The sequence below is a fragment of the Anoplophora glabripennis genome, unplaced genomic scaffold, assembly GCF_000390285.2.
Source record: "Anoplophora glabripennis isolate ALB-LARVAE unplaced genomic scaffold, Agla_2.0 scaffold633, whole genome shotgun sequence".
Lineage (NCBI taxonomy): Eukaryota > Metazoa > Arthropoda > Insecta > Coleoptera > Cerambycidae > Anoplophora > Anoplophora glabripennis.
The window spans coordinates 235,555-251,828 of NW_019418911.1; the positions used below are offsets into that span (position 1 = coordinate 235,555).

Genomic DNA, 16,274 nt, shown 5'->3' on the forward strand with positions numbered 1-16,274 from the left:
ATAATATTTATATCCCCCTAGACGGGCAACCAAAGAAAAACGAGGGTGGTTCTGAGTTGCTTATAGGTCCCTCTCGCCGACGTATTTCGAAATTTTTGTGAACGGGTACGTTTAGATGGGGCAGAAATTTTTTCCAGCATAAATTTTATAATTCTGCTCTAAATGTTCAAATAATAATATTTAAAACCCTCTAGATGGAAAACCAAAGAAAAACTAGAGTGGTTCTTAACTGCTTATAGGTCCCTGTCGCCGTCGTATTTCGAATTTTTTGTGAACACGAACATTTAGATGGGGCAGAATTTATTTCCGGCATAAAGTTGAGAATTGTGCTCTAAATGTTCAAATAATAATATTTTACAACCCCCTAGACGTGCATCCAAAGAAAAACGAAGGTGGTTTTGAGTTGCATACCGTGGCTGGGGAAACCGTGGATAACATCACACAAACTTTTCATTTTTCGGTAATGAAATAAATATTTTATTCGGAGTCGATCCTGAGGTACTTTTGCAGCCTGGAACTATACAATATTTGTACAATCCTCGGTTTCGACCCATTTAGACATAAAAACAATAATTAACGAAACTGCGAATCGATCCACATATCGTATTGAGAGCGAGCGCGAGCGGAGTGCTCTGCCAGTCGCCCGTACCGGTATTATGACGTCAGGCAATGGTTGCTCAACGTTTTTCCGCGCTCTGTTTTCATTAATTTATTTCACACATTTCTCGTTGAAACAAAAAATTGATTTTTGGCATATTAACTAATTAAAGGGTAAACTTTTGAAATATGCAATAAAAAAATTTTACTGAATGGGCCTATATACTTTTTATATGAATAAAAATGTCATTATGAGCTTATAAAACTATGGGTGAAATCTAGCAACTTTGCATATTGGTGTAGCGTGGTGGGAAAAGGTAGCTCAACTGTGCTTAGCGTGCATACAGTTTCATAAACGTAAACATAAATTCAGCAAAGTTGTTGTAAGATTAGTGATAGCTTAGATTTATTCAGAAAGAGATTTCCGGATAAGAAATAAAAAGGCACTTCTAAATTAATTAAATTAGCCAGAGTTAATGAATTTGTCTTCTAAAAATTGATGCAATGCCATGTGTGATGTGATATTATTAGAAAACTTTGTTAATAAGTTTATTTCATATGAGGATTTCGTTAAAATTCAAAAAGTTTCAATTCTCTTATAGAATTAACCAATGTTAAAAAGAATGGCGTATGCCAAAAGTGAAAAACATAACTGATTTACTGAAGCAAAGAGTAAAAGGAAAATCCCAAATTATAAAGATTCAATTTAATTTAATTTTAATAATTGAAAAAAAAAAAGTTTTAGATTATACTGCACTACTTAGATCATGACAAATTTATAACCCATCAGTCAAAGAGTTAAATACAGCATACAGCGTTGAAATATTTCAATTCATTGGATCAGATGTTTGTTAAAATTAATCAAAATTCTATTTTATTCTATTCTATTCTATTCTATTCTATTCTATTCTATTCTATTCTCTTCTATTCGTTCCATTATCTCAATAAGTATATAGTATGTGCATATTTTTATTGATTTAAAATGTTTAATAATATTTAATTCTATAATTGCAACTTTATTTCCCCGACCCTAACCATTTTTAAGAGCAATATTCATATTTGATAAAAAGTTTTTTTCCAACTCCCATAAGAGCCTTGTGTATAAGAGCATAATTTTTAATATAATTTTTCAAAGGAAGTAAGTCAACAATCGATCTGATATTTTTACACGAGGCCGAAGTAGCAAAACAGATACGTAACTATCTACTGCAGTATATTTCTTAATAACTGTGGGGTCGGCACGTCGAATCAGCAGAAAGAAATGTGAAATGCACAGATTTCGTATATTTTATCCAAGTAAATAATAATTTAATTATGTAATCATTAATAAAGATAAAACAATTTTATTTTGACAAAATATTGTTTTTAAGAATATGTAAAATGAATTTTTCATTGGTGTAAACGTTAGTAGGCGACCATAACGAAGCACTGCACCACACCTAGCACCACTGCTAGCATCATACCTTCGCACCATGTGCCAGGCTAAATGTAACCATTAAATTAAATGCATATGACCATAACGGAGCACTGTACCAGACCTTGAACTATTCTTATACAGAGAAATCGAGCTTAGTAATTTTCAGACCTTCGCACCTTGCACAGTGATGGATAAAGAAAAATTAATAAGCACCATGTTTATTAGGGAGGCGCTGTGGGATAAAAAAAAACCACTGCAATAGTTTTCTTTTAACAAAATTGTGGAAAGAAGTTGCATTTGAATGTATTGTCTTCAGGGACGTATTTCTGAATTATGCGGCCTAGGGGAATATGATCAACCGTCTTAGTTTCTACTAGTAAATGTAAAAAAAAAAAATTTGGAGTTGACAAATAAAAACCTGCACTTTTTTCTTATAGTTATTTATTACTCTTAAAACGACCATTAAAAACAATCGAGATTGTCATTCGCATGTACCCAAAAAAATGCTGTTTATTTTTTCTTAAATCTTCATAAAGGTTAAAGGTTATGAAATTCACCATAGTGACTTCACTTTTTATTTAAGAGGACTCTTCTCATCGGTCTATTTTTAATTAAATATTAATTTTTTAAACTAGAATTTAACAAAACATCATATTCATCCAATTATTAAGATGATACAAGTCATGTTTAACATTGTTCAATAATTAAGAATATACTGGCTCTGAACGCTAGTTGTGATGCGCCAAAATGAAAACTAGTCAACAATGCTCCATGCGTGGCTCTAGTTTAAAATCTGGTGCAATGTTAGGTGCGGTGCTTACTCTTACAGTGTGAAATAGGTTATATATTTCTCAAAAATGCAACTTAATAACCAAAAAATAAACAAAATCTTGACTGTTTCTGAGCAATTGCTAAAAATATATATTTTTAATTTCAATACTATGTAACTTCTTAACTTGCCAATTACTGAAACTATTTATATGCAATTTAAGTAATCTGTTTTTTAAATTTACCAACACATCTCTAGAGAAAGCTCATCTAATTGTAAATATAAATCGAGAAAAAATAATACATTTTTATGCCAATTTTTACTGAAACAAAGTTACGGGAATTTAAATTGAGTCAAAGGGATTCAAGAGGATTCCATGGGAAACTCCAAACATTTCAAGAGGAAGTCTGAGGAATTCAAGAAGAATTCATTGGAAGGAAGTATTTTTTGCAGTCTGCTAAAAGTGATCTGCTAACTTTATAAGTGTGCATACATGAGTCGACTTTCCGGACGGCCAATCTTCCGGACGTAAAGCCGGAAGGCTAACCTGTACTCTCGGCTACAGCATACACATTACTTTTTAATGCTGGATTTTGTTCAGTCTTACAGTAAAGGCTGGATCAAACAGGAGGCGGACTGCCTGCGCGGACCAAACGACCGCAGTCCGCCGAGGAATAGGGTAGGCAGACAGAATGCGAACAAATCGAGACGAACAAGTATGAAAACAGTCTTTGTTGAGAGTGTGTATTGTTTTCTCCAATACATTCTTTCTTGAATTCGTGTTTTCTTTTGTTGTTCTCAATTCAACATGTCCAGCAGTTCCTCTGACGAAGAATTGCTTCTTCCGTTCGCTTTGAGTCAAGCAAAACGAAAAAGAAAATGGGTGCATGAAATAAATGAAAAAAGATAGTCAGGATGACGAACATCATATAAAAAAACAATCCCGCGCAACAAGACCTATTAATTTTTCCGTCTCGTTAGCCATTCCAATCCGCGCGTACATTGTAGAAAATCACAAGTGCTCCTCCATCCGCTGCCAACTGTCCGCACATGTTACACAAAGTCCGCGGTGGACAGACGGCTCGGTCCGGGTGGACAGTCCGCCTTCTGTTTGACCGAGCCTTAAATTTAGCGAAAAGATGTAGACATGATCTCGGAATATGACCTTACCTTAGTTGAGGAGACACTTGCTTTGTTGCCCAAAAAACAATAGATAAAGTGGAAACATTCTAAATGGGTAAAACAATGGTTAATAAATCCACAAGTTCATTCCCATTTGCACATAGTAAATGAATTACGGCTGGAACCTCACAATTATGGGAATTATCTGCGTATGGACGAAAATACATATGTATATGAACTCATTTTTTTAATCACCATATCTTTTGTTGCTTCTGCATCTACTATCTTTAATTTTTCAACTAACTTATTGCAGTCACTTAATTTCAAAAATTTGTTTACTGCTTGCTTTTTGAATCATACATGCAAGGCAGGGATCTATAATTCTGTTAAGAATTCATGAGACCACGTTCACATATCAGCCATTTTTTAATAACACGAAATATTGTCACACTGCTTTCTTTCCATTAAGAAACTCTCGACCTGTACTCACTCCTCAGACATACATGTTCCGACTTGTACGCAAAAAGCATAGCCGGGAGGCAAAATTTCAAGTGCTGGCAGTTTTTTGGGAGGCCGAGAGTTCAGGGTAGACCTTCCGGCCAATATACCCACTAACATTATGGTTTGCCTTACGGTTTAGAAACCAGAAGGCCTGCCTTCTGGTAAACTGCATTGTGTATGCCAGCCTTATATACAAGGTGTCCGCGTTTTTTGTAGCAGTACTTTCACAACTTGTACTAAAAGTCCTTTAAAAAAAAAAGTTCATGTAAACATATATGTATAGATGCATTGGTTTCGATTTACATTGTTCAAGTTTAAAATGAGAATTGATTTTTTATTCGTAAAACGAAAACCGCTTTTTAGACTTTGTTGAAACTTGGCAACTTTGTTTGTAATAATAATACTCATTTTCTCACATAATTTAATTTGTCCTATTTTTTCCAGTGGCGTCACAACAAGATACCAGCTTGATAAAAATAGAAAAAAATATGGTATGTCACTGCTTTTTGGTAAGTTTTTTTTCCTCAGATTTAGCTATCAAAAATACAACTTTTTTGCTATTTACTTTTTTTTCCTATCTCGCTTTGTTTAGACAGAAATAAAACTTTTTGTTTCACACAGTTTATTGTAAGATAATAAAAAAAATGAACAACACGGTATGGAAAAACAACTTAGACCTCAAAGGAGCTGTTCGAAATACCCGCCATTTCCTTCTACACACAAATTACAGCGACGTATCAAAGACCGCCTAACGTCTCTCAAATGATGTGGAGTTATTCTGAGAGCAGCATTCCGGATTCGTCATCAAGTTCCTCTTGCGAGTTAACAGGCGTATAGTAAACTGCATCCTTAATAAATCCCCAAACAAAAAAATCCAAAGGTGTTAGATCAGGCGATCGCGGAGGCCACCCAACTGGACCTCCACGACCCACCCATCTCTGTGGATAGTCTGTATTCAGCCAGTTTCGTACCACCAAAGAGTAATGGGAAGGGCATCCATCTAATTGAAAAAACAAGTCTATTCGTTGTTGAAGAGGAACATCGTCTAGCATGTTATCATGCTGGGCAGGCAGTTAAAAACTCAAGAAATAATTCACCGCTTAATCTGTTGGGCAGGATGTAAGGTCCCAACAAAAAATCCCCAAACACTCCCATCCAAACGTTTACACTAAATTCTTGTTGGAACCTCATAGGTCGAATCAGACGTGGATTTTCATTATCCCAAACGTGGAGATTATGGAAATTTACTACACCACGTCTTGTGAAACAGGACTCATCCGTCCAAATAATTATATTAAGAAACTCTGGATTTTCTCTTACCCGATTAAGTACCCAATTACAAAAATTTACGCGACGTTGCGCATCTTCAGGTTGTAATGCTTGTACAGGCTGTAAATGGTACAGATACATACCATTTTGTCTTAAAGTTTTCCATATCTTGGTTTTAGATACATTTAATTGCCATGAGGCCCGCCGAGTACTTAATTCTGCTCGTCGCCCACGCCTTTGCCGAATTTGTTCACCTACTACTGCCCGGAACGGTTTTAAACCTTGGCTTCTAAACTGTTGGTGTATTTTTACAAAAACGCTTGGATGGGGTTGTCTTCTGTTGGGAAACCTTCTTCTGTATTCGCGAGCAGCACCAGCAGAGTTTCCATCGCAAAATCCATACAAATAATGCATGTCTGCATACTCTTCATTACTAAACTGAAAAGGCATTTTTATGAGAAACAGAAACATATATTATTATAACCGAAAACCGTCTATCGAAAAAACTTAATTAAAGTTTGCCATTGCTACAATACCTTGGCAACTCAAAAACAGACATATTCACGGCACACTTTGTAACAAGTAAATAAATAAATTAAGCAAATCTCAAACCTATTCATGAAAATGTTTTATTTATTACTAAACGAAGTGAGATAGGAAAAAAGTAAATAACAAAAAAGTTGTATTTTTAATAGCTAAATCTGAGAAAAATGTCAAACTTATCAAAAAGCAGTGGTGTACCATATTTTTTTCTATTTTCATCAAGCTGGTATCTTGTTGTGATGCCACTGGAGAAAATAGGACAAATTAAATTAGGTGAGAAAATGAGTATTATTATTACAAACAAATTTGCCAAGTTTCAACAAAGTCTAAAAAGGGGTTTTCGTTTTACTAATAAAAAATCAATTCTCATTTTAAACTTGAACACTCTGTAAATCGAAAACGACGCATCTATATATATATGTTTACATGAACTTTTTTTTTAAAGAGCCTTTAGTACAAGTTGTGAAAGTCTATTTATAACCCGTTAAGCTGGCAAATCACTACTCACCACTTGCCAAGTATAATATTGATATACCTACTAGTACAAGTACTAGTATCCCATCACATAGTGATCACCCAGGGGTAATGTCTTATGTCAGTCTTATGTCATGTAATGTGATGAAATTAAAAAAATGTGTCTCATCTTTGACTTAAATAGTGACTTTTACTGACTACGAATGGGAAATTTACATTTATTTTAATTCACACTACTCGCTACTTGTGAAATGGCTGAAACACGTAATGTACAAGGTGTCCCAAAGTTCGCGACTCGGGTCTATAACAGACAAACGAAAAACGACAGTAAAAATCTGTTTAGATGACGTGAATCAGGACTCGCTAAGGTCCGTTTTGCACTTAAAAACACTTTTTTAAATTCGGAAAATAAAAAATTAAGTAATCAACTTTTTTTTCCACGAACTAAGTACCCATTTTTATGATAACTAAAATTATTTATTTTTTTTATGAAAATTTTTTGTGCAGAAATTTGTTTTCTCTTCTCCTTAAAAAGATACAATAAGAAACTTACAAAAATGTATCCTATTGTATTAGAATTAGTCATAATTTAATCAACACTGCTGTGAAAACAATTGCCGAAACTGCTGTCACAAATCTGTTTACATATTAGCGAGCATATTAGTATCTGTCAAACGCTATTTCTTGCATGATAAACAAACTGTAAGTGGTTGCTAAAAATTAAAAAATTTTCACAAATAATGAAAAAGTTGACATGATTTTAATTTATGGTAAATATCAAAAAAATGCCAGAAGAGCTACTAACTTATATCATGAGAGATATCCAGAACATCAAGCTGTTAACCCAAAAATATTTTCCATTTTAGAACGAATTTTGCATGCTAACGAAAACGCATTTTCATCAAGAAAAGGGAAAGGAATTTCAAAATCAGTGTGTAACGATATAGCCCTACCACAACTAAGGTATTACAATATTTTGAGGAAAATCCTAGAAATTCTATATGACAGACCACTTTTGCATTAAATTTAAAAAGAAGCTCTGCGCCAAAAATTTTGAGGTCCAACGGTTACCATGACTATAGGCTAAATAACTTGGAGTACTTATTTGATATACATGTTGAAAAAAGACTTAATTATGTAGCCCAAATAATATTTAGAAATAGATAATAGACTCTTACAACACATTCTTTGAACCGATGAGAGTAGTTTTTATAAGTAAATTTCACCGACAACATTTGACTGCATATTTACGAGTCTTACGACGATAAATAAATACGATCTACGAAAAAAAAAGTTATATAAAAAATTTTTGATTTTTGAGTTAGAGGCCTTCAAAGTTGTTAAAAATAAAACTAATTTAATTAATAACTTCATAACCCTTTTACCAATCGCGTTAAAATTTGGCTCATATATTTGGACTATTATGGCGTATTATTTCTTAAAGGGTGGTATACTGGGTGGTAGTTTTCTCCGGCTACCTCCTCCTTCTAGCGGTCAAAACTTTTACAGTGATCGTATTTTTTTTTAAACGGGCAGTAACATTGAAAAGGTAGTTTTATTTAAAAAAAAAATTCTCTTGAGAAAATCGCCAAGAGAAAGCCATTCTTGGGAAAATGGTATTATTTCCAGGTCTATATGTTTCGGTTTTTGTAACAGTGTTAAAACTACCTTTTCAATGTTGCTGCCCGTTTAAAAAATATATATATGACCACTGTAAAAGTTTTGACCGCTAAAAGGGGGAGGTAACTGGAGAAAACTATCACCCAGTATATCGATTTAACTAAAGCTTTAAGAAATAATACGCCATAATAATCCAAATAAATGTGCCAAATTTTCTCGCGATCGATAAAAGGGTGATGTAGTTATTAATTACATTAATTTTATTTTTGACAACTTTGAAGGCCTGTAACTCAAAAACCAAAAATTTGTTATTTAACTTTTTTTTGTAGATCGTATTGATCGAGGGGTAAACCACTTAGTAAATATGGTGTACAAGTGATGTAAGTATCGTAAATATTAGTAAATATTCATAAATATTAGTAAATATTAGTAAATACTAGTAAATATTCGTAAATATTTATAAATAATGGTAAATATTTGTAAATGTTAAATGTGGTGTACACATTTTCGTCAAGTGGTTTACCCCTCGGTATTGATTCATCGTCGTGAATATGCAGTCGAACGTTGTCGGTGAAATTTGTGGACAACTTGTAATTTATTGATTATTAATTATATTTATCTGCATTATCTTTTAAAATATTAGAAATGTATTAAAAAATCTATTTTTAGCATTACAAGTTAACCTGTTTTTTTATTTAACCTTTGATTTAGTTATAAGTAATTACTAAGGCACGACATTTCAGTTTGAAAGCAGGGGCGTCCACGCGTGTATTACCTAATGCGTTTATAATAAATAATTTTATAATATTGTGGAATGCCTGCCCGGTTCCATATTAAAAGTCTGGATGAGCTCTGGCAAATATCTGGAACATTACATATTATGTTTCCGCAGTAGATTCTTTAAGCAATGTCCGCAACAGAGAAAAAATATTCTTATATAACAAAAACGATTGTTCGACATCTAATGACGTTATAGGTGCATATTTGAAGTACATAATCTCTAAAAGCAGTTAATGAATCCATGGGAGAGCTATTGCTATGAAGGTGTCTTAATCTGGAGAAATCATTGTCAAACTTTCTCTGACGTAAACACTTTTCTCGTCACTTAATAATAATGTAGCACTGTTTATATGTCATTTACTATTTGCAGTGATTCATTTAACGATAATGCAGTATTTTGTAAGTTTTTTTTATAGCATCTGCAATTGGAATGTAATTGATGTAAATGTTTTCCAACTGTGCTTCAACTCGACTATCTTGAAATTTTATTTGGCTCTTCCGAATAGCAGCAGATTCTTTGTTATCGAATTGTAAAATTACGGATTTTATTTCCTGAAAATGTTTAAAATAATGAAATGATGCCTCTAACCATGTCCCCCATCGTGTAAGAATGGGTTGTAGAGGTTCTGGAATGCCAGGACACCGTTGGTGGAATTGACGAATAAGTTTCGGGAATTTGAGAAACACTGCCTTGGTCTGTGCTATTAGTTCATCTACATTTGGGTAACACCGACGAATTGTTCCTACTACAAGATGTAATGCATGCAGAAACACTTGTTTGTTAGTACTTAATTTCGATATATACCTATGTATTTACTTTTTAAGACACAGAAAAAATTTCATCGCTAAAGAAAGAACAAAAAAGATATCTGATATGCCACGCTTCGACGTAACGTAACCGGATACTACCTACCTACTGCTGTCGTTAGAATGTCGATTATTGCCGATTCTTGTTTCATTTGTTATTCCTAGCAGCGCGGCGGCGTGGTGTTTCCTCACCCATCCTGCCGTACGTTAGTGAAAACGAACTAAAAATGTCGTGCATTAGTATTATGTACTTATAACCAGCTTTTTACTAGTTTACCTAATATTTTACAAATTTGAGTAATACCTACCTACTTACCTATTTAAGTTTGATTTTAGTGATAATCGAGCACTTATAGTGAGAATTATGAAATTGAGTAGCTTGCTATACAAATTTTGGTTAGCAAATTCCCCCTCAGTAATAATGCTTAGAATAAGATTTAATGTACACACATTTATTTGGACTATTATGGCGTATTATTTCTTAAAGCTTTAGTTAAATCGATATACTGGGTGGTAGTTTTCTCCGGTTATCTCCCCCTTTTAGTGGTCAAAACTTTTACAGTGGTTGAATTTTTTTTAAAAGGGCAGCAACATTGTAAAGGCAGTTTTAATTAAAAAAAAATGTCTCTTAAGAAAATAGCCTATAGAAAACCGAGCAGAAAACCATTCTTGAGAAAAATGATATTATTTGCGGGCCTGTATGTTTCGGTTTGCGTAGCAGTGTCACAGATATAAAACTTTGAGTTCAGTAGGTGATGAAAACAAAATGTTGATTACTATGGCTATCAGGTAATGTCATTATTGTCATTTGTTCTAAGTTACAGCATATTTTTAATCTACTTTTATTTTAACATTGATTGATTTTGCTAGTTTTTTTTAATTGTTTAGTTCCATTAGTTTATTTAGAAGAACGTTTTTTATTACCTATTATTGTTTTATTAAACATGGAATATTCATTCAATGAGCTTGCCGACATGCATTTAATACTAGAAGGGTGCAAGATAAACTGTCGAGCTGCTGCACTATTGTACAGTGAAAGATTCCTGATTTGTCGAACACCTCACTATACTATGTTCGCTTCGATTAACAGAAGATTACGAGACTGTGTCTTTTGAAAAAATACTATAAAAGCCAGTTGTCCCCATCAGTCGCCACCTGAAGTAGAAGAAATTTTTAATGTTATCAACATGAGCCAAGAAGAAGTGTCCGCAGTGTATTAAAACAATTAAATGTATGTAAAACTAAATATGCATATCCACCAAAGCAACATAGAGCAACTTTTTTGTTTTTGTATGCTGTAAGTTTCAAAATGAAGAAACAAGAAGCAACATAGATAAAAATTCCACCAAGGCAACAAAAAAAGCAAATATGTTTCAGTTGGTCGCTGTTGACCAAGAAATTAAACAAAGTATCCACCAGGATTTCAAGGTTTCTCTGTCAGTGCAATTTGGAATTAACTTATTTTTTTCATGTCATCTGAAAAAGAAAATACTGCACTAACAGCAGCAGCTTACATTATGTTAAACAAAAAAAGGAGAAAAAAAATAAGCATAAATTTTGGATACATCCTAGCCTTCAAGAGAGAAATCAACATGGCGAATTGCATCTACTAGACATCCCAAGAAGAGATGATCTCATGGCAGGGCAAATCACTGATGATATTAAAAAATGTTTACGCATATCAAGTACCAATCTAGAATGGTTGCTGTGCCATATTAGATATATCAAAATGTGACATCAATTTCAGAGCTTCAATATCAGTAGTTGAGTGTTTACTATTTTTCTTTTTACTTCTACTTCATTAGCTCCATTAACATCAAACAACTTAGACCATGTATCGTGCTTTGTATTTCTGATCTTTTGGGTTCCAAAGACACTCTAAATTTCCGTATGTTTGAATTAATAATATTAATAAGTCATTATCCACTTAAATTCCGCCATAATAACTTTTTTAATTATAAATGAAGAAAGTACTACACAAAGGAGATCTGCATACGGATCTGTTCTATCGCAAACTACAGCAAACAGCGACAGTCCGTCTTTACCGACGTTGCAACTGAAACTTGTCGACTCATGTTACCACTTCTTCTTTGATGTTTGCGGCTTCTAACGGAAACACGCAACATAGAGTAACTTTTTAATTTTGTCACGGCAACAATGGGCAACACAGTGGAACTTACTGCAACATTTTTGTAAACACCCGACAGAAACAAAAAGTTGCTCTATGTTGCTTTGGTGGATACGCATCTTTATGTTCACAGAACTTTAAAACAGCAACTTCTTCAGCCATTTTGAACTTGAAGATTTAGATCCCAATGCACGTTTACAATTTTGCCGCTGGTTGGTGAATGGCTCAGAAAATAGGTAATAACTCGGGCAATAATTTGCTTCAAAAATTGTTTTTTACCGACGAACCTTGTTTTACAAGGGCAGGGCTGTAAATTTTCATAATTAGCATTTGTGGAGCGATGAGAATCCTAAAAAATGCGATAATAATGACATTATCTGATAGCCACAGCAATCAACATTTTGTTTTCATCATCCATTGAACTCAAACTGCTACGTAAACTGTAAATAATGCAATTTTTCTCAAGAATGGCTTTCTATAGGCGATTTTCTTGAGACAATTTTTTTAAAATAAAACGAGCTTTTCAATGTTGCTGCCTGTTTAAAAAAAATATGACCACTGTAAAAGTTTTTACCACTAAAAGGGGGAAATAACCGGAAAAAACTACCGCCCAGTATATCGATTTGACTAACCCCGAGACTAACCCTTTAAGAAATAATATACACCATAATAGTCCAAATAAATGTGCCAAATTTTAAGGCTATCGGTGAAAGGGTTATGAAGTTAACAATTAAATTAGTTTTATTTTTGTCAACTTTGAGGTTCTGTAACTCAAAAATCAAAAATTTGTTATTCGTAGATCGTGTTTATGTATCGTAAATATACAGTTAAACGTTGTCGGTGAAATTTGCGAACACTCTGTATCTATTAAAGATTGTTGGATATTATATTAATGAAATTGTAATACTTACTGTAGTTCAATTATGTATTCAGTAGTTGATTTATAAGTACATATATACAGGGTGTTTCATAATGGTGTGTAAATATTTTAAGGTGTTTAGAAAGTTTTTTTAGGGGGGGGGGGGTACTTCCAATACATTTTTTTGATTTGAGCCCTCCCTCAGAAAATATTCAAAGTACCCCCCTAAAATTACTTTTTAAACACCTCCTTAAGATATTTGCACATCATTAAGAAACACCCTGTACTTAGAAGATGACTGATGTGATGTTCTACATAATAATGTTATAATGTAACGGTATAGTAAGTTTTGCATTTCTATTCTACATTTTGTCTACAATTTTTCTGTTTGTATACAATTAATGGCCCATGTATAGGATCCAATATACACTTAGAACAGAGGTTTATTTAATAAAAAAAAAAATCTAAAACTAAATGAGAGCACCAGTAACTTGTGGAAATTAACGGTTCTTTAGAGGACATAAATCATCCCCTCATACAAACTTCAGTGATGAAAAACTTTTGAATTAAATTTGCAAAATAAAATATTAAAATTGGTACCTATGGCCAACCCTGAGACCTAGAAACATATTTGCAAAATATTTTCATAATCAACTGATATAAACTAGGACTTATGAGGTGTTTCTTATTTATTACAAAATAAATTTTTCCTCGTAGTGATATAAATTTAAGCCCGGGAGCCATACGGTTTTTTAGAGGATGATTTATAGGCTAAAGAACTTTTGTGATGAAAAAATTTTTCCTCAGTGATATATATTTAAATTCTAATTTGATATTTAGCGTTCTATTTTTCAAACTTCATAATGCCTGTACCTTTAAAAAAATGAAAAATATAAGTGATATATAAGATCTCACAGTCGGCCACCCCTATTTTAATTTTTTATTTAACAAATGTCCTTCGAATTTGTTCATCGTGAAAGTTCTTTATGTGGGCCCAGAAATCATCCCCTAAAGAAGAGTATGGGACCCTTTATTAACAAAATATGATGACTTTATTTTTCGTGAATCCTCACTGAGTAGCGCTTAACTAATAAAGCAGAAATGATCAACACATTTTAAGTAATGTTGACATTTCAGATCTAATTAATTAGATAATTAAATTTTTTCTTATCTTCTCACTTTTGTACATTTCTTATAAAGGAAAAAATTAGCCAACCCTGCACAAACTATATTTGTAGAAATATATATATATATATATATATATTTATTTAAAATCACTTACCTCACCTTTCCGCCACAAAACTGACAGTGAGGTCCCTGCCAGCCGTCATAGCACACACAAGTCTCATTTTTACACACACCATTGTCACCACATGAAGTATCATTACACTTTGCAGAAACAATGTATGAAACACTAAAAATTATTCCTATGACTAACTCTAACACATAAATTTTCCGCCTGTATTTTGATTTAAATAAAAATAAAAACATTTGTAAACTCTCTATCATGTTTCTACTAAAATATTTTTTAGCTGCATTGTCCTCAATGATATCCCTTAAGCGCCATTAATAATGAACTTCCAACAGTAATTACACAGTGTTCATATTATTTATTTAATTTCTAACTCCTCCAAAATTAGTAAATTACACATTCAAACATACCAAATACCAAATATTGTTTTACGTTCGACTGAACTCTCTGACAACTGACAAGTGACATGTGACAATACCATAACCATAGATTTGTAGAATGGATGAAGTTTAAAGACCCATGTGCATGGTTCGGAAGAAATTTTTGCTGTCAATCACAGCAATACATGTATTCTTTCGTTCTAAGCAAAGTAAATATACAGAACTGAATAAACAGAAGGTGATTAAATTGAAAATGATTTTGTTATTCAGTTCAGAAACAGGGAAGAACAGTTTTTTAACTCCTTCCCACCCATGTATTTCTGATTCCGTTTGACGAGAATATTTACTTTTTGAGGTTATACTTTGTTTCCATTGCTTTTTTTAAATTTCCACCATTTCAAGCGCAAGTTCCAATTTTCAATATTTAAAAATGAAAAGACAATAAATTTTGAAAATATTTTTTGATAATGCATCATATTCCAATACAAACACTAGTAGCAGCAGCAGTAGTTTGAGCAGTGAGTTCATTTCTTGATCTTGATATAGACAGTGACGGAGATTTAAATTTGCGAAAAAACATGTAAAAAATGAAAGTTACTTTGAAGTAACTGTTCCTTCTTATTCTGAGGAAGATTATAAAAAACATTTCCGTATGAGACGCGGTTCCGTATTAAAATTGTGCGAGTTACTAAATTTGGAGAAAAATTATGTGGGTGGTTGGCCCGAAATTAGTAAATCAAAAGCAGTTCATATAACTCTATACATTGTTTGGCAAAATAAGAATAGTTTTAGGAAAGTTGCTGATAAATTTAATATCAGTGACCGGCAAAAACAATAAAACTATAAAACTAAAATGTCAATTTTAAAAAGTTAGGTTATAGCAAACTGATTTGATTCAAATGATTGAACAAAATTTATGTACTTGAGGGGCAAGGGGAATTCACTTTTCGATCACTTTTTGAGTTAGAGTGGGGGAACTGATTGTAAACGAAAAAACAACCTACTACTACGTCAAATTTAGTTTAGTTTAGTTTAGTTTATTTATTTTGCATATAGACATTAATACATGTATAGCAATAGTCAATATAATGATACAGTAAAACTGTACACTATTATTACATATAAAAAAAAATAATTGTAAATATAAAAACATTAAACACAAAAACAATTCAAAAAACAAACAAAACAAAAAAAAGAAACATCCGCTACTTGAATAAAAACATTTAGCAGTTAAAGGTCATAAAATTTAAAAAAAAAAACACAATTTAAAATATTCTGGAAGAGAATAGTAACACCTATCGATCAAAAACTTTTTTAAAATATGTTTAAAAACATGCAAGTTTTTACAAGACTTAATATTTTCCGGGAGAGAATTATAAATTTTTAAGCCAATGTGGTCAGGAGATCTTGAAGCAATCGATAATCTTGCAAATGACAAATGGAAGTGTTGCCCAATTCTAGTATTAGCAGAGTGAATATCACGATTCAGCATAAACTTATTTTTGTTTTTATAAACATATACACACAATTCCAAAATATATAACGACGTAACAGTTAAAATATTGAGCTCAACAAAAATACCTCTACAACTATGCGTGCTAGAAAGGCCAGCTATTGTTCTTACTATTTTCTTTTGAACTTTAAGTATTGCTTGGGACAGAGTGGACTCACCCCATAAACAAATACCATAACGAATATGTGAATCTACACGAGCATGATATAAACTTAACAACTGTTGTCTCGTTAAGACATCTCT

The 16,274-nt window shown here is 32.7% G+C and overlaps 1 protein-coding gene across 4 annotated transcripts in view; it reads right to left on the bottom strand.

Annotated features, from left to right (window-relative positions):
* Positions 1 to 16,209, bottom strand: part of LOC108912543 (attractin) — an 82,673-nt gene extending 66,464 nt beyond the window's left edge. For 2 of the 4 annotated variants that reach the window (XM_018717795.2, XM_018717794.2), the window contains exon 1: positions 14,169 to 14,581. In XM_018717795.2, the coding sequence (XP_018573311.1) occupies positions 14,169 to 14,395 (227 nt within the window). In that variant the 5' untranslated portion in view covers positions 14,396 to 14,581. Of the gene's footprint in view, positions 1 to 10,005; positions 10,070 to 14,168; positions 14,582 to 16,189 lie in introns of those variants that run through there. The other 2 variants (XM_023456805.1, XM_023456806.1) reach the window with 2 other exon arrangements.
* Positions 16,210 to 16,274: the final 65 nt, after the last annotated feature.